The sequence below is a fragment of the Sorex araneus genome, chromosome 9 (assembly GCF_027595985.1).
Source record: "Sorex araneus isolate mSorAra2 chromosome 9, mSorAra2.pri, whole genome shotgun sequence".
NCBI lineage: Eukaryota > Metazoa > Chordata > Mammalia > Eulipotyphla > Soricidae > Sorex > Sorex araneus.
In genome coordinates, this window is record NC_073310.1 from 1,168,360 (window position 1) to 1,187,564 (window position 19,205).

Here is a 19,205-nt window from a genome sequence, read left to right on the forward strand (position 1 = left end):
GTGACTCCTGGCTATGCACTCAGAAATCACTCCTGGGGTGCTCAGGGGACCCTCGGATGCTGGGATTGAACCTCCCCTCTGTGCTATTGCTCAGGCCCCCTAAACCCCAACTTTTATGTGGCTTAACTGGAAAATTGAGCTCAGTCTGGTGTGACTGGTGGCAGCTCCCAGACCCCGACTTTGGGGCCACCAGGACCTCAGAGCCCCTTCTGGCAGGTCACTGCTGGGTGTCACCCGGGCCACATGATCCCGGGGCTCCCCCAGGGCACAGCTGGGGGGTCGCGAGCTCTGACGGCCTCGTGGTCTTCTCTGCAGGGAGGGGTGCCTTCAGCCTGACCGTCCCCCTCCCAGGGTCCCGCCACACCCCACCCTGGACGCACCGCAGCTCCCCTCTGCTGTCTCTCTTCCCCACGAGGTGAGACCCTCTGCCCCAAGCCTCTGGGGGCCTGTCCACGGGCCTGGGACGCCGGAAGCCAGCCCTGCAGGGTCTTTGCAGGAGCTGCAGCGGGGGCCAGGATGAAGATGATTCTAGAACTGACGGCTGTCCTGCTCCAGTGGGAACTGCCCCCCACCCCCCCACCCCCGTGGAGACAGAGCGTCTCCCTGGGCCCTGGACGGGCTGGTGAGCCGCTGGCACCGCGTTAGCGCGGCAAGAACGGCCGATACAGCCCAGCCGGGCACAACCTCCTGTTTCCGAAGCACCTCAGCGGACGGGGTCTCTCCCCAGCCTGCCCGCCGCCGCTGTTCTAGACGCCCTCATGCCGCGCCAGCTGCCTGACTCAGCACCTGCCGGTCTCCGAGACGAATCCAGCCCAGCCCACGGCTGTCTGGGCCACGTGAAGCCAGAGCACAGACGGCCGTTTCGGAGGGTTCTGGATGGTCCCAGAGGAGCCTCTAGAGGGCGCTGGTCCCTGGGAATCCCTCAGGATTGGCCCACGTGGAAGTCATGGTTCTGACTTGGTGAGGAACGAGACGCCCCCAGGTCACACAGGGGCACAGCCCAGCATTGCCCGGGGCCGGGTGCTGAGAATCGGGCTTAGAAACACTCCGTTTCAGCGCCGGAGTCTGCGCCTGCGGGCCGAAGGGTGGCGGCTCTGGGACCCGCGTGGAGAGGCGGCGGGCGCAGACGAGCTCGCGCGGGAGCGGCTGGGCCCGGGCCTGGCAACTCGGCAACAGTGTGGAGAAGCGAAGCCGCTCAGACAGCGTCAGCGACACCCTCGGGTCCAGTGTGGATGTGCCGGCCTCCGCACCCGCCCGCTCCGGCCCGCGGCACGGGCAGAAGGCGGCTGAGCATGGGCAAGACGCCCCCTGCCCACGAGGACAGACCCGCGCCCGCTGAGAGACGCCACCGACAGCTGAGTGTGTGTGGCCGTCCCCGCACTCTGTCTCTCAGGCCTCTCCGCGCGGCCTCTGACCTCCGGCCCCCCCCCGGCCCGGGGCCTAGCCACCACACACTCGGGACAGTCCCCAGGCCCGCCCGTGCCCGCCCAGGACGCTGCAGTGGCTGCCCTGGGTGGGGTTTGGGGGTCGCTGCTCTCCGCGCCGGGAGACCCCTGCAGGCACTGCTGCCCCTTCGCCAGCCCCGCTCGGCCCTCGCTGTGCCCTCCCCCCTCTGCCTCCACGGGGTCGCCCCGCACCCAGCTCACACCTCACACACACGCCCCTCACCAGCCCAGGAAGACACTGGCTTTGTCTCGCCTGGGCAGGAAGTCGGCACGCTCCAGGCTGCACTGTGGGGGCCTCGGGGCCCCGTGGGGCGGGATGGGAGAGTGGGGGGGGGTCGGTGTGGGTGTGGGTGTGCGAGTGTGAAGTTTGTATGTGAGTGTGTGAGTTGCGTATGTGTGTGTCGGTCTGAGGTGTGTGAGTGTGAGGTGCGTACGTGAGTGCGTGCAGTGTATATGTGTGAGGTGTGTGTGTGTGTGCGGTGTGTGTGAGGTGGGAGTGTGAGGTGTGTCTGTGAGTTGTGAGGTGTGTATGTGTAAGTGTGTGTGGTGTGAGTGTGCGGTGTCTGCAAGAGTCAGGGTATCTGAGTGTGTGCGTGAGTATGAGCTCTGTGTGTATATGAAAGTGAGCACGTGAGTATGTGACTGTGTGTATATGGCATGTGTGTGGGAGTGTATGTGTGTATGTGAGTGTGTATGCGTGTGTATGTGAGTGTGCACACGTGCATATGTGAGTGTGTGTGTGTGTGTGTGTGTGTGTGAGCACCTTGGTGAAGAGTGTCTGCCCAGGGGCCCGCCCTGACCCTGCGCCCAGGGGTTGGGGCCGGGAAGGTGTGCAGATGGGGTGGGTGGCCGTGCCTGGTCTGTCTGGGGACGTGGCTGCTGCGGGGCGGGTCCTGCTGCTGTCCAGCCCAGTGGCTCGAGTCTGTGCCCAGACCTGTGGCCAGTGGCCAGGGCTGCTGAGCGGCGCGGGCGAGGCCGGCGGGGTGGCGCATCTTCACTCAGTGGCACGGGGCGTAGGCGGGCGGAGCCCACACTCGGGGCCCTTGGGCGCTCGTGGGGTGCGGTGTGTGGCCCCGAGTCCTCCCGTCTGCGCGTCGGGCTCACTCGCTCTGTTCACTCCCGTCTCATTCTTCCCCTCGCATCCAGACCCGGGCCCCTGTCCCGGGAGGGAGGGGACGCCTGGCCTCGCCCCCGGCCACCCCGAAGGAAGCTGGGCCGGCCCCTTTCCTGCGTGAGCGTGGAGGCAGCCCCTCGGGGCCCCCAGGGGTAAAGGAAGTCCTTATCTGAGGAGTGTTCCACGGGTTTTTGGCTAAGTCTGAAAAAAACATTGATCAAGACTAATTTTCCGTTTGATATTGACATTTAATATTTCTCATTCATGCTAAGGAAAATCCCATTAAAGAATCTAATTTACTTTGCATTAGTCTCACCTTTACAAGGATCAGAATCAAATCTCTGCAGACCAGTGACGGGCTCGCAGAACGCAGACAAGGGCTGCTGTTAGGGACACGCCAAAGGCCGCACAGCTGCTCTGTCTGTCCGGCAGCGTGGACACCAGCCCTGGCCCAGACCTGCCCGGCCACCTCCCCGCCGTGCACACGGCCCGCGAGGATGCAGATGCATGCAAATGAGGCCCAGCCTGTGGTCCGTGCAGCCGACCCACAACTTGCTCGCACATCTTTCTGCGGCTCTCCTGAATACTAAGCGTGCGTCCTCGTCTGGAAAATTGAATCAGAAACGCCTGCTCCAGGAGGCGCTGAGGGCAAGTAAGACTGTTTTGAACTGCACTGAAGAAAAGATTCCAGGAGCTACATCCCATCGAGGGCTCTCTGAGCCCTCTTCAGAGCACGCCTGCTTGGACGGGCTGGCCCACTGCTGCGTGTTCATGTGTGTGCAGCTGTGTGCACCTGTACATGTGTGGGCGTGTCTGCATGTGTGCATGTATGCACGTGTGTGCATGTGTGTGTTCATGTGTGCTTGTGTCCATGTGTGCTTGTGCGTGTGTGCGTGTGTGCATGTTTGTGGGGTGTGAGCACACATGTGTGTATGTGGGTGTGTGCACATGTGTGTATGTGTGCATGCTTTGTGAGTATGCACGTGTGTGTTTGTGAGGTGTGAGCACACGTGTGTGCATGTGGATCTGGGTGTGTGCATGTGTGTATGCGTGCATGCATTGTGAGTATGTGTGTGCATGTTTGAGCACACATGTGTGCATGTGTGTGCATGTATGTGCACGTGAGTATATATGCATGTGAGTATGTAGGGGTGTGTGCACATGTGTGTATGTGTGCATGAGTTGTATGCACATGTGTGTGCATGAGTGTGTGTGCATGCATGTGTGCGCATGTGCATGTGTGTGTCACGTGTGCCCGCTTGCTTAACCTTGCAGGCTACGGAGCTAAACCCACGCTCTAAGGACAAAGCTCTGACCGGCTCTGCAGCCCTAGAGCTGGGGCAGGTCAGGAGGGGCGTCCCCTGTGCTGCCCACACGCCCTTGAAACTCCACCTCCCAGGGGAGCCTGCTCTAGGCGTACTGGCACTCGGTGGCGTGGCCGTGAGGTGAGTGTGCCTTGAGCCACAGACGAGAGTCCCGCGAACACGAACACGACCAGAAGAACAAAGAGAAGCAGCACCTCCCCCAGCACCCAGGCCTGGGCCCGCCCTCCTCCTGTTCTGGGCTCTGGTCTTTTGTCCAAGCAGCTCAGTAACACAATCTGATGTGTGAACTTTATAATTACGGAGAGCGGGGCACGAGTCTGAGCCCTGAGTTCAGGAGGGGGACGGACAGTGGCACGGGGGAGCGTCGGCCAGGAGGAAACCTGGACAGACCAGAAGGGGACGGGGCAAGAAGAGGGGGAGAGAGAGAGAGAGAGAGAGAGAGAGAGAGAGAGAGAGAGAGAGAGAGAGAGTGACACAGAGAGACAAAGAGGAAGAGAGAGGGGGAGAGAAGGAGAGAGACAGGGAAAGGGAGAGGGAGAGGGATAGAGAGAGGTGGGGAGAGAGGGACTGAGAGACAGAGGGGGGAGGGAGACAGAGACAGAGACAAACAGAGAGGCGGCTGGGGAGGCGTCGGAAGCCCAGGGAAGCCGCAGGTGTGCAGGAGCCGAGAGCTGTGACGGGCGAAGGGGCCGTGGGACGGGCCGGGCAGTGCCTGGGGGACCTCAGGCCTGGGAACCGCCCACAGGGAGGAAAGGAACCGGGAGAGCAGCGGAGTGAGGCCCGCCGGCGCCCCCCCAGGAGGGAGCAGGTGCCCGCTGAAGGGCTGGTCCATGAGGGCCCGGCCCCGAGCACTGCCCCGGGGTAGCTCCGCCCGATCGTGGAAGTTGGGGGCCACACAGCGTCTCTCAGGGTCTGGTTCCAGCTGGCCGACAGGAGCCCCAGACCAAACCACTGACACCCAGGCCCAGGGGACACGGGCGCGCAGACCAAGAGGCTGACGGCCACAGGGCACAGGGTCCTGCACCCACACGGCCTGGGCACACGCCGGCCGGGTCTGACCTCTGGTGCGGCCCCTCCCTCCTGGGGCCACGTTCTAACTGGGTCCGGGTCCAGGCCCCCGTTTCCCGGGCAGGGGGCAGTGCCGGATGCGGCTCACCTCCGCTCAGCTATGCAGGATGAGGTGACGTCGGGGTCCGTGACCCCCCTCGCCCCTCAGCAGGGCAGGGTGGTGCGATCAGCCCTGAGGATCTGCCACAGGAACAAAGTGTTCTACTGATTCTGGTAGAAAACGTGAGGACGTGGTCAGACGGGACTGCGAAGGGCTCATGTCCGGGTAACCCGGCAGTCCTGTCCTCACCGCGCCTGTCCGCACACCCGAGGGCACCGCAGTGCTCACGGCTTCCCCGAGACGCGCGGACGAGACGCGGGCGCCGCGAGGCCAGGAGGCTCCGGTGGCCTCACCCGGGTGCCACTCGCCAACGCCGTGCCCGCAGCCGGCCTCCTCCCGGGCACAGGTGGGTCGCTGGGCCGTGGCACCAGCCTCGTCCTGCAGGGCGGCCCCGGGACGGCTGGGGGCGGGGCGGGAACATTTCCACTCGAGAATCAAGCCGGCAGCTTCTCGACGGCCCAAACGGGCTCACAGAGGAAATCAGAAGAAACTTGAATGGAGTGGAAGGTAAAGGGCGATCCATCAAACCGTACCCCAATGTACGGGCTCAAACAAAAGCAGAGCTCAGAGGGAAATTTATGGCATGTGTAAAAATTAACTCAAAATGATTCATAGACTCATTTCCAATCCTGGAACTAGAAGGCTTCCAAGAGAAATCACAGAGGAGAGAAACCCTTTGTAGCTCTGGATTGGGCAGAGATTTATGACATCAAAAGCAAGATTCAACAGAGAAAGAAACGGCCCGTCTGGCGCCGCTGAAGTTAAGAGCGTGCAGGAGAGTCAAGAGAGCGGGAAGGCAGAGCCGCAAGAGTGTACCTGGCAAGCTCGTGCGTCCAGAGGTAGCAGCAAGGCTAAAACACAGGACCGCGGGTCTGTGGGAAAATAGAAATGATTTTTGACACAGAAGTCTAGACTCACGGAGGGTAAATGCATCTGCGAAACATCGCGGGCGTGACGAGCCATTAGACAGATGAGGCTCGCAGATGCCAGGCTGGCTGGACACCCAAAGGCCATCTGGCATCTGGAGCGTGTGGACCCACTGCCACAGGGAGCGGGAACTGGATTTCCGTGACAGCTGGTGGTGGGCAGAGACCCCCAGGGTGGAGAAGGCCCGGCCCCAGCCCCAGCCTGCCCCAGGCTCGGAAGAGACAGAGTCCCTCACACGTAGACCTTCCTGGCACCTCAATTCCTCGGGCCTAGACTGAAAGCAGCTGAGTGCCCGGGGGGCACGGGCATCCGTCCACCCACCGACGAAAGCCACGAGCGGTGACAGGAGCGAGAGGCTGTGCCTCACAGCTGTGACTATGGCGAGGGAAGCGGCCAGTGTCCGCACGGTGAGGAGGAGGCCGGGTGCCCAGCAGCGGGACGGACGGCCAGGGAGCCACGGCCTGTGGGTCCGTCCCAACCACGGGAGCCAAGGTGAAGGGCAGCTCACGTCCACCGTGATGCCCTCAGACCGAGCCAGGAGTGAGCCATGGCGAAGTCGCCTGGCCCGGACAGGGAGTCCAAGTCATGCATGATGGTGTGGCCACATACACACACACACACACACACACACACACACACACACACACACACACGCCTGAGAAATAAGTCTGCGGGAAAAGACACATGTCACTGCCGGAAAATGCACACCAGGCGTGGAAAACACCACGTGGCGGAGAGCCTCGACTTCCAGAGGACCGTTTTCAGGGATGATGGGATGTTCCAGAACGTTGCAGAAGCTCATCCAAAGGGTCTTTGAGAACGGCTGCGTGGCTGGTGCCTGGAGCCGCCTAAACAAAGCCACAGGAAGTGGCCAGAGCCAGGCTGGGGGGGGGGGGAAGCACAAGAAGAATTAGGTGCCGTGTCCAGTTCTCAGAGAGCAAATTTGAGCATAAATCCCGGCGTTAATTGGATTGAAATTTTATTAAGGCTATGCAGCAAAGCCCGCCATGTCATTCTTAATGAAGTGTCTCAAATATGGCTTAAATACACACTTAATGTACATCTAATGAGAGTCTTTGGCCAACTAATTATTAAGCATGTTTAATGGGCTCTAACCATTGTGTTTGAGATGCCGGGGCCCTCACACAGATCCATCCTTATCAAAATACTTTTAAGATAATGGACTCCACCACCAAGACTGCCTTTGTGAATAAAAATCATTATGCTCACCCATAATAATAGTACTTATATTTCTATCAGTTATTAAAAACCTATCCAATTAACCTAGAAGTCGTTACCACTGGCGTTCCTTATGGATCTGCGGTTCGACGGCTGGCAGCGTGTGGAGCAGATTTAGATAAAACAGGGCACCCGCAGGGCGTCCTTCATCTCGGGGAGAAGGGCGGGCGGGGGGTGCTGAGTTTTGTGTTGGGGCAGGTGAACAGGACCAAGGGTCACTCTGCATCAGACCCGGAGGAACAGCGGGTGTTCGAGGCTCAGCCGGGCGCAGGGGCTGGATTTACTGTCCCAGCACCCAGCGTGGACGTGAACTTAGGTCCTGCGGGTGGAGATTAGCCACCCGGGACTGCACCAAGCGCCCCCTGCCCCGCCCTGGTGCCCCCGGGACTCCCCGCCCCTGCACACGGCCCGCAGCACCTTCCGGCTTTAGTTCCTCCCTCCAGGCCCACTCCGGCCCCCGCCCGGCTCGGCCCGCTTTCGCTCTCTGTGAGTCTGCACCCCTCAGCCCTGCGGCCGCCCCCCTGCAGGATTCCCCCGGAGCAGCCAGTCCCCACGGCAGCCTGAGCACGGCGGCAGCGGGCTGAGCGGAGCCTGGTTCAGCTCCCGGACCTGGGAACTCAGGCCGAGGCACCTGCACCTCCCCCACTGGCCCAGCTGCACGGGGGGGGGGGGGGGTCAGAGACGCCCCCCACCCCCGTACACGGGGCGAGAGCACAGAGTTCCTCGAGCAGATGAACCCGTCAGACCTTCCCAGCAGAGTTAGGTGTGGACAGAGAATCCCCTCGGGGAGAGAAGAATCTCCTCACACCCCTGCACCCGCCCCCCCACATCCCTGCACCGCAACTCCACACCCCTGCACCCGCACCCCTATACCCGCATCCCACCCCTGCACCCACACCCACATACCCCTACACCCCCACCCCCACCCCTGCACCTACAACCCCATACCTCTGCACCGGCACCCACACATCCCTGCACCTATAACCCTGCACCTGCACCTCCATACCTTTGCACCCCTACACCCCTGTACCCGCACCCCCATGCCCCTGCACCTGCACCCCCACACCCCTCACTCGCATTCCCACCCCGCCCCTACCCACACAGGCACTCCCTGTGACTGGGACAGCCCTGGGGAGAGCTGGGACGTGAAGGCAGAGCGGCCCCCAAACGCCGGGGGCTTGGCGCACGCGAGCTGCCAGTCCCGCCCGCCGGGAGCCCTTTGATGTTTATTAATCTCACACGTCCTCTCGCGCCAATTAACTGAATCCCTTCATCTCGCGCGCACGCGAGGCTGCTCCCGGCTGTGCAGGGCTCTGCCGCCTGTGCCGATTGGACACGCAGGCTGTCGCGACGGCCGCTCCCCAGCACACGGCTCGGAGTCCCCCAGGAGGACGCCGTCCACGGGCACTGGGTGGCGCGAGCATGAGAGGAAGCTTCTGGAAGTTTCTTGGCAGCGGGACGGCACAGCAGGCAGGCCCTGACCCTGTGCCCGGGGCCCGTGCGGGCGGGAGTCGCTGCCCCAGGCTGGAAGGCCGGGGTGGCCGCACTCGGGCCCTCAGGAGTGTCGGGGCGGAAAGGACAGCTGGACGGGGCGGGCTCGGAGCTGAGGGATGAGGGCGCGTGGGCGAGTGAAATGTCTCACAGGGACCAGGCTGAGGGGGGCTCGTACCTGCCGGGAATGTCCACGCCAGACGCTAGCGGCTGGGGGCCGCCCTGTGGGTAGGCCTGGCCCTGAGACACGCCGGCACCCCGCCTTGAGGGGCTGAACAAAGGGCTCTGCACAGGGCCTGGCAGGAGAAACCCCCACCACACACACACACACACACACACACACTCACACACACACACAAACTCACACTCGCATTCACACACACACTCACACTCACACAAACACACACACAAACTCACACTCACACACTCACACACACACAAACACACACAAACACACACTCACACACACTCACTCACTCACACACACTCACATTCACACACACACAAACACACACACACTCACTCACACACTCACATTCACACACACACACACAAACACACACACACACTCATACTCACACACTCACACACCCACACTCGCACCCACACTCACACTCACACACTCACACATACTCTCCCCTGCAGCCAGTGTCCAGAGGCTCGGGCTCCGCGTCTGGGGCAGGGAGCCGGGTTTCTAGCACCTCACACATGTCTGCTGGGCCGGAGCGACAGCACAGCGGGGAGGGCGCTTGCCTTGCATGTGGCTGACCCAGGTTCGACCCCAGCATCCCATATGGGCCCCTGAGCCCCGCCGGGAGGGTCCCCGAGTGCAGAGCCAGGACTGAGCCCTGAGCACTGCCGGTGGGACCCAAAAACCAAGGGGGAAAGTGCCGCCTCCTGCGGGGCGCCCTCGCGTGCAGCCCCTGAAACCAGGCCCGACCCGAGACCCAGTCGGGCTGTCCACTCTCGCCCAGGGCCCCCCCGCGCCCGCTGCCCGGGCCTGGCCTTCTTCCCCCTGTCTGCACCCTGTCCAGGCCCGGCCCCACTCCCACGGCGGGGAGGGGGCAGTTTCCCGGCTCCCCCGGAGCCTCCACTCCGCACACCCCGATCCGGAAGGGCCTCAGGGCCCACCCTGTGGCCGCGTCCGTCTTCCTCACCCGGAGGTCGCGGCCCCGGCTGGGGGAGGCCTCCCGGAGGGGCGGCTCTGAGCCCACCAGCCGCCTCTGGGCCGACCCCGCTAATCCGGGTTAGGAATTCATGACGCAGCTGCTCTCTGAGACGGGGTGCTAAAGATCTGGAAAGATCCGCGCCAGTCCCGGGCAGGGAGGGGGAGCCTTGCCCGGGGCGTGGCGAGGCCCCGTGGCCAGGAGAGGAGCGGGTGTCGTGGACTGAGGACTCAAGGCTCCCCGCCCCAGAGGCACGCCTCTGCAGGGTGCCACGCGCTCGCCGGGAAGGCACCCGCCTGCACAGGACACGCTGCCCCCGGCTCTTCATGAAGGTTCCAGAATGTCCAGTCTGGTTCCCAGAGCCCCGTCAGCAGAGAGGGCTGAGCCGGGCCGGCAGGGGCGGGGCCTGTCCTGTGTCCAGCAGCACCACCGGGCTCCGAGCGGGGCTTCTGGCCATCCGCATCCCTCAGCTCTCACCGCTGTGACGAGGGGCTCACAACGGGGCCAGGGGGCTCCCCTGGGCTTTGCCAGCCCCCTCGGGGCTGCTCTGGCACTGAGTCGCTGACCCGCTCTCAGGAGAGCAGAGGGGGCAGAGGCTTGTGACGTCCAGCGGCTGGGCCCAGAGCTGACCGCGTCCTCACTGTGTGGCCTCAGGCTGGTCACAGAGCGTCTCTGGTCATAGACTTGGGTGCCGGGAGGGTCCTGCGGGGGACGCGCATGGGGGAGCCCCGAGCCCACAGGTGGCCAGGCGAGCTGACGGCTGTGGTGTCTTCCAGGAGGCGGAGCTGCTGAACACGGCCGTGCTCACGGGCAGGACAGTGGCCGTGCCGGTGCGCGTGGTGGCCGTGGAGGAGGACGGCGCCGTGGCCGAGGTGCGGGGCCCGCTGGAGTGCTGGTCCTCGGACGAAGACGTCGTCAAGGCAAGTGCCCGGCCGAGCCCGGGAGAGTCCGGCTTGGACCGAGAGCCCACGCCTCGCTCCTGCCTGGGCGGAGCCCGGGGTCCGGGGGAAGCTGGGGCGCCTGGTCCCCCGGCCAGCGGCACGCGGGTCACCCTGTGTCCCCGAGGGCGGCCCCGGTCGGTCTGAGCCAGGGGCTGGGCTACACCGCCCGCGGAGGCCATTCCCGGGAAGCTGCCCCCCCCCCGCACCCCTGCACAGCAGGGCGAGTCTCGCCCTGGCCACTCAGTTCACAGGGAGGCGGGAGGCGTCCCAGCCCCCACCTGCTGCTGAGACCCCTGCAGCCCGGCCCCGCCTCCCCGGGCCCCTCTGTGACTCCCGGGTTCGCTGCAGGGGCAAGGTCCCCCGCTTGTAGCGTCCCCCCTGGGCCTGCCGCCCCCCCCTCAGCCACACGGCCGCCTGGACCCCCCCCCCCCGCCGGCTGGCTCAGGAGTGCATGTGCACGCCGGCCTCAGCCCACCCTGGGTCCACTCGGGTGTCCCCAGTGCCGCCCCTCCGGCCGCGGGGCTGCCTGGCCAGAGCGAGTCCCCGGCGTGGAGAGCCGCCGTGAGACTCCGTGCGGGCCAGGCCGAGAGCCCCGCTTCCTACACGCAGCGTAGGTACATGTGTGTAAGCGTGACAGACGGGAGCACTGCACGTAAACAAACTGTTGGGAGCGGCGCGAGAATATACATGCGAGGCGTACCAGGAGCCTTAAATATAGCAGTCCCATTAGCCGGCGAGGGGAAACAAAGGCGCTGACTACCCATCGGGCCCGAGACTCTCAGTCACGTGCTCGCCTGAGGTGTCCTCGCACTGCCGGCCTGCGTGGGGCGCTTATGAATGGGGGTGGGGGGCTTCGGGGCTGCCGGGGGCTCCCCGCTGCTCAGAGTGCTGTGCTGAGTGGCATCGTTGATGCCAGACACTGTGGACCAGGCCCCAGCACCAGCCCGAGCCCTCCGAGGGACCCCTTCATGAACGCGGCCCCTCTGCCTGGACACTCGGCCTCTCCCAAGCCCCGTCTCGGTTCCTGCCCTTCCTGGGGCCCTGCCGCCCCCCTGCCCCTCCCTGCCTTCCCTCTTGCCCCTCCCTGCTATCCCCTGCCACCCCCTTCCCTGCCGCCCCCCTGCCCCTCCCTGCCACCCCCTGCCCCTCCCTGCCTCCCCCCTGCCCCTCCCTGCCACTCCCCTGCCCCTCCCTGCCTTCCCTCTTGTCCCCCCCCACCCCCCCCCGTCGACTCCTTCCTGCCCTTCCTCCCTCCATCTCCAGAGTTCCCGGGCCTCGGGCAGGACTGTGTCCCCCACCTCCCTGGACTCACCGGCCGTAGGGGCCACCTCTGCTGGCTGTCAGCCTGGGGCTTGGGTCTGACCGTCCACTCCCCCATGAAACGGGGTGCTGTGGAGGCGGGGTCAGGGCTGGCCCCAGGCCTCGGACAGTGCCGAGGAGCGGGTGGACTCACCCTCTCTGAGTCCTGCAGAGACGCAGCCCCCACCCCCCCCTGGGAAGCCCCCCCCCCCGTCTCTGGTCCGGACACAGACCACGGGGACGCCTGCCCCGCCAAGCCCTCCACGGGTACTCAGGCTGGACACGTGGGTCGTGGCTGGCTGGACGTGGCAAGGACCTGCGGTGGCAAAAGCGCCGGTGCCCAAGCATCGGGGTGCCCTGTGGTCAGTGCTTTGGCCCCTGGCCTCCCCCCACCTTCTCTCCCCGGCTGGGTTGTTCAAGCTGCAGCGGGGAGCATCCCGGCTCCGGGCGCCCCCTGGTGGCGGCAGCCGGATGCCGGCCCCTCTCCTGGCGCTGCCGGGTGGCCGGCGGGAGCGGCTCAGCCAGCTGCCATCTGTGCCTCCGCAGCGGGAAGCTGGCGGCGCGGAGAGGAGGCAGGGTGTCCTCGGAGCACCCGAGCCAGCGCGCAGTTAGGGAAAGAGGCGTCGCCAAGTCTCCCCGGCGGCCGCCCACACCGGGCCTGCCGCCCTGGCTGGGGTCTCAGTTAGAGGGTAGAGGGGGTCCGGCAGCCTCACCCCTCCGCAGGCCTTTGACCTGAGAGGGGGGCAGGAAGGAAGCTTAGCTTGGCCTGAGGGCAGGGTCGGGGCAGGCGCCTCCCTGGGTGGGGGAAGAAGGATTCCTTGGGCCCGGGTCACTGCAGCAGAGAGAGTTTGCCTTGCTCACGGCAGACCCGGGAGCAGTTCTGGCATCCCCGAGCACCACCAGGAGTGATCCCTAAGCACGGAGCCAGCAGCAACCCTGAGCACTGCCGGATGTGCCACTACACCCCCCCAAAAAAAGGAAACAATGACGGAAGGCCAAGAGGTAGGGCTAAGGCACGTGCCTTGCTCAGGGCCAGGCCGGGCTCAAACCTGGCACCCACAGGGTCCCTGAGCACAGAGCCGGGAGTAAGCCCTGCGCACGGCTGGGATTGCCCCGAAATGAAGTACCGGGCCGTGCTGGGATGCAGGCAGGCAGGCTTGGGCGACGCTGTGCGGGGCCTGCAGGGGGGTGACCGGGCAGTCCCCCCCACCCTGTGGCACCCACTCCAGCTCCCCACCCATGTGCCCCTCCCCCACCCCCCCGGGGCTGGACACCCCAAGCAGCCTCCCGGGAGAGCGGCCTCGTGCGACTCCGCCCCCACCGCAGCACGGGCTCCACACACACGGGCGCGTCCACGCTGCAGCCTCAGCACCGGGCAGAGCACTGAGGGCGGCACAAACCGAGCACGCGCCATGGCCCTGGGGACCCACGGCGTCAGGCCCGGCGCTTCCCGTAAGCCTGTCTTGGCGTCGGCCCTGCACCCGCACGGGCACTCCACACCGCTGGGCCCCCCGCCTGCCCCCGCCCCACCATCCTTCATTCGTTCGCAGTGTGCTCAGGGCCGGCCCCGGGGAGCGGCCCCCGCCCGCCTCGCCTCACCCCTGACCCGCCAGGAGCAGCTTAGATGAGAGCGGGGCTTGGGGGCTCATGAATATTCACGGGAGGTCAGACCGCCGCGGACTCAATTAAGGGCTGGCTGCCGGCCAGCACCGCATCCGGCCGGCGTCCTCACGCCCAGCCGGGCCAGCGCAGGGCGCCGGAGCTAGTCGGAAAGACCCGGCCCGCCACGGCAAACCGCGTGTTGGGGGCTTCTCGGCGCCACGGACTGGACGCCCAGCCAAGGCCGGCAGTGTCCAGGACAGTGTCTGTGGTGGACGGCTGTGCTCTCGGGCCGGGCCCAGGGCAGTCGGGAGCGGGGAGGACGCCGGGGCAGCCTCTAGCCGGACGGCCCGGCTCGGGAACGAGGTGTAAGGACAGAACACACCGTGGGGGCGGGAGGTGCTCGTAGCCCGGGCACAGGCCCGGCGCGGCCCCCACCCCCGGCCAGAGCACTGACCCTTCAGGCCTCGTACTGAGCTGCGTGTCTCAGGAGTGACCCCTGGCACCCCCGAGCTCTCGGCGAGGGCCGCGGGGCAGCGGGCAGGATGCTGGCGGGAGCAAGACACATGAATTAATTGTTACGGAATCAATTAGACACAGGGAAAGTCTAGAATCAGCAAAGAGGCGAGATACGCGCCAGGGCGGCGGGCGGGGGCGGGGGCGGCGGGCGCACGTCCACGAACGCGCTGCACACGGCGACGGTTCTCAGCGGTTGAGCGGCCAGAGCGGGCCGGGCCTGGGGTGGACGGGACGCAGGGCGGGTGCATGGGCTGCAGCTGACAGAGGGCCCGGGAAGAGCCTGGTGGGGGGGGTCTCGGGGATCGTTCTGGCGGGACCGTCGGGAGCCACCATTAGGGCCCTCGCGGAGAGCTGCGACTCCCCCAGCCCTCAGCGGGCAGGCATCCCCGCAGTGCCCGTCCCCGCGGTGCCCGCCACACGCCCCCGCGCTCCCCCAGGCTCCGAGTCTGCTGTCTCGGGGCGGGGTGGGCGCCGTCTCACTCAGCTTTGCTGGAAGCGAGTCTGGGAGCTGCTGAGGAGACCAGGGAGCACCTGCAGTGTCTGGGCTGGAGGGTCCTCGTGCCCCCTCGCCCTCCGCCCCCGCCCCCCGCGCCCCACCAGGTCCCGGTGGCTGGTGTGGGCCGTGCTCACGGGAAGGGGCTCAGCCCAGGACGCCAGGTGGGCACGAGAGGACAAGTGGCCCGGGAACCCCGCCCCGCAGGCCGCGGCCCCCAAAGCTGGCGTTGGCCTGGCCGTCAGTGAGGGACGGACATCCAGGCCCGGCTGCTCTGTCCACTCCCCAGGCTGGCCCTGGGCTCATTCACACTTGGTCTCCACACTTGGTCTCACTGCCTGGGCTGCTACACACACACGCACACACACACGCACACACGCACACACGCATGCTCACTACACATGTGCACAGAGAACATGTGCACACACGTGTCCATGCATGCACACACACCATCTTGTGTGCACTCATTGCACACACATGTGCCTGGCACAGACACGGCTACCCCATGCTGACGTCCAATGCCCAGGTGCACACCTGCACGTGCACACACGCACACACTTCCACATGCATGCGCACACGCACGCACGCGTGTGTCGGGATGTGTGCACGCTCCATCCTCTTTAGAGCCAGGGCTAGCCGGAGGATCCAGCACTTTCCATGCCGCTTCCCGGAGCGCCCGCCCCCTGCAGGTCAAAGGTGTCACTGCAACGGGAGCAGTCAGTCTGGGGGGCTGGGGACTCCCCCATAGGGGGCAGGCGGGGCCCCCTGGGCACCCACAGATACCCCTCGTGTCGGGGAGCGTCCGGGCACAGGGTGGCGGGCGGGCCGGAGGCCAGGAAGCTTCCTTCTGAGCCTCGCAGTTTCTCTAACACGGGCCCCGGTGTCCCCCGAGACGGGCCCTCGGCTGCTCGCACCCTGGCGGCTGCCCCTCTGCCCAGGAGGGGGCTGGGTCCCGCCCCGCTCCCCACTGGGTTCCGTCCCCACTGAGTGCTCCGAGGCGAGGGGCTGGGACTGGCCCAGGCCAGGAGGAGGCTGCGTCTGTGCTGGGGTGGGAGGGCCCACGCGGCTGGCCACGGCCTGCCCACGGATCAGAAACAAACTGTGACCTGTGACCCGTGACCTGTGACCCGAGACCTGCGACCTGTGTCCCAGGGAGCAGATGCGGGCACTCGGCAGGAGACAGGGAGCCTTACCCACCCCCCACCACCGTTCCACAGGCCGAGTTCTTGCTCAGGCCTGCCGCTGCCTCATGCTCTCAAGGCGGCTGCCACGGCTCCAGCCCCACACAAGGGGGCGGGGTGGGGGGGTGGGGGGGCTGTGACACGGAGAGCCCGAGGGGCCGCTCAGGGACCCGACCCGGGAAGTGTCCGCGGCCTCGGAGCCTGGGGAGGGGCCCAGCAGGCCCCCGCGCGAGTTGCGGGCCTCGTGGCTGCGCCGGTGCTGGTGTGTGTGCAGGTGACAGACGCGGCCGCCGGCCTCGCTCCGGCAAGCAGCTCCTGGCAGACAGCTCCAGAGGAAAACTCCGTGCCCGTACCCAGGGGCACGGGCTTCCTCCCTAGGAGCGTTCTTTGCGTGGCTCCTCTCAGACAGGTGGGTTGGCTCGGACCCGGCTCTGGTGATGGCGGGTGGTGGCTCCGCAGTGACGCCCCGGCGGGCCGGGCTGCTCAGGGGCGGGCGGGGGGGGGGGGGTCGGTCCAAATGAGGCTGAGCTGAAAGTTCAGTGTTTGTCCCCAGCCTAAAAGTCCGGGATACTAAGGAAATATTTGCTTTGAATTTTGTTTGTTCATCCCAAGTTTCCAAGAGCAGCACTCGTGTGTGCTGCTGCGGCCGGGGGCACTGACGGGTCCTGGCAACACGCAGGAACGCGGGCAGGTGGGTGGGCGCTGAGGCATCTGCCACCCGTGTGGCCGTGGTTCCTGTGCCCTGCCTGGAACCTTCTGGAACTCGCAGGTCTTTGGGGGCAAGCTGGACGTGGTGATGGGCCCCACGGTCAGATGCCCACGGCTCGGAGCGGCCCCCAGAACAGGCCGGGGGACCAAGTCCAGAGCCTGTCCCTTGGGGCGTGTGGGCAGAGGCCGGCCTGCCCTGGGCTGCGGGGAGGCCCAGGAAGACGGGCTTTCCCTGCAGGCCAGAGCCTGGGGCAGACGGCCCTGGGGGTGGCCCCGAGGGTGCACGTCTCAGGGCCACACCGGCCATAGCCTCTGGGCACCATCAGAAGGGTGGGCACCTCTCTGGCCCTCGAGCCGGCCCAGCCCTGCCCCCCGCCCCCGTGGGAAGGGGAGGGGCCATCTCTGCTCCTGGCCACGGAGGGGAGAGACATTGACAAAGCCCCCGAGGAAGTGCCAGAGAACACACCGGCTTTCACAGAGACGAGACGCAGAGAACAGGCTCGAGCAAGCAAGGGCTCCCCCGGAGGGCGCCGGGGCTGCGGGGTGCAGGGGTCAGTGTGTCCCCCTGACAGCGGTGGGACCAGGCAGGGTGGGCATGGGCAGGGGACCCAGATGGACAGATGAGCAGGTGCCCGCACTGAGTGCCATCAAGCTCCAGTGTCCAGTGGGGCTTAGCTGGCGCTTTGGTGACACCTGGGGACGGGTATCTGTGGGCAGCTGGACAGCCAGGGAACGGGCATCTGTGGGCAGCTGGACACCTGGGGATGGGCATCTGTGGGCAACTGAACAGCTGGGGATGGGCATCTGTGAGCAGCTGGACAGCCAGGGAATGGGCATCTGTGGGCAGCTGGACACCTGGGGACAGGCATCTGTGGGCAGCTGGACAGCTGGGGGACAGGCGTCCACATGCAGCTGGACACCTGGGGGACGGGCGTCCACATGCAGCTGGACACCCGGGGAATAGGCATCCACGGGCTTTTGTCCAGGGCACTCGGTGTGCAGGGGCCAAATTGTGTACAGAAATCTTTGCTCTGGCCCATGGGGGCACTGGAACCGGGCAGTTCCGTCCCGGCTTCCAGCCCGCCCTAATCCCGGAAGTTACGCCCTCAGCCCGCCCCGGGCCAAACCCAGCCAATATCTCCGGGTGCCCCAGATGGAGCAGGTGCAGTCTCCCCCCCTCTCCAGATGGAATCCCGGCGACCATGAGCTTCTACAAGCATCTGGGGCTCCGGTATGCGGGGACCAGCACTATTTCTCCGAGCCACGCGGCCGCTCACTCGACCTTTCCTGACATACGAAGTGAGCAGTGGAAAGTAGATGATCCAGCATCTGCCCTAGAAGGCAGGCTTGAATGGTGGTGGGAATATTCGAGCAAAATGCCCAGAACTAGAGAGAGTACCTGAGCCACTGTCTGCCGTCGAGGCAGGGTGAGGACTGCTATGGAGAAGGGGGGGTAGCGGGGATATTGGTGGTGGAAGGTTTGCACTGGTGGAGGGATGGGTGATCGATCATTGTGTTGCTGAGTATCAAACACGCGGCATTTGGTAGAAATGCGTCCGGAACACGCATTAGGCTTCCAGCTCCGGACCACGCCAGGTGGGAACGGGTTTCGTGCCTTGGCCTGTTTCCCCTGGCGACCTGGTCACCGCTGCCATCTTCCAGAGGCCAGGACAGCCAGGCAGGGGCCCGCAGTGCCGAGGAACTCAGGGCCTCGCGGGATGGGGGCGGAGCCAGCCACCCCCCCACCCCTGCCCCTATGAGACCCCGAGTTGCCACCCACAGATGAGCCCCCTGGCTGCTGGTCGAGCTGCTGATGGGCCAGGATCCCAGAGACTCAGAACAGGCTGGGAACACAGCTGCTCTCGGCAGAAATCCCTCCAGGTTTAATTATTAAAACTTCGGCAATTGCGGCCGCGCACCACCATACACAATTCACAATCAGCAATAGAGAGCAGGTTGTCTAGTGTTGCCTTGTCGGCAGGCCTGAGTGTTGGGGTAAAATCCCAGATAACGATGGTGGGTCTGGTGTCGGAATATTGAATGTAATCACGGTAGAGAGAGAGACATGGAAATCGTCTGCCGCAGGTAGGGGGAGGGTGTGGGATGGGGGTGCTGGGTTGTGGGTGTGGAAAGTGTGCACTGGTGAAGGGTCGGGGGTTCCACCATTGTATGACCGAGACTTGAACCGAAAACTCTGTAACTGCTCTCACGGGGTTTCAGGAAAAAAAACTTGGCTCTGGGAGAGGCTGGGGTCCGTCTGTGCCGTGGACGCCGGCCTCCGACCGCCCTGCTCACCACGTGGCCCTGGGCGGCCGGTCTGGGCTGTGGTGTCCAAAGGGAAGGGGCGGGGCTGGCAGGGACTCAGCCTGAGGTTTGCGCCAGAGCGTCGCCGTGGGTGCTGAGACTTGGGGGGGGGGGCGCTGCCGTCCCCTGCGTCCCCTCAGTCCCTGGGCCCACCTCACGCCCGCCCGGGCCACAGAGCAGGGCCGTCCCGGCGGGGTCCCGGGCCCTGGAAAACCCGAAGCGGGAGCAGTTACCCGGGAGTGCCCGTCCCCCGGGCAGTGCGGGCGGCCTCCCAGCTGCCGGGAGG

General features: G+C 65.4%; 1 protein-coding gene across 1 annotated transcript in view; it reads left to right on the plus strand.

Moving 5' to 3' along the window:
- Positions 1–19,205, plus strand: part of TMEM132D (transmembrane protein 132D) — a 125,275-nt gene that overhangs the window by 99,022 nt on the left and 7,048 nt on the right. The window contains exon 5 of the mRNA XM_055147620.1: positions 10,652–10,795. Within this exon, the coding sequence (XP_055003595.1) occupies positions 10,652–10,795 (144 nt within the window). The remainder of the gene's footprint in view (positions 1–10,651; positions 10,796–19,205) is intronic.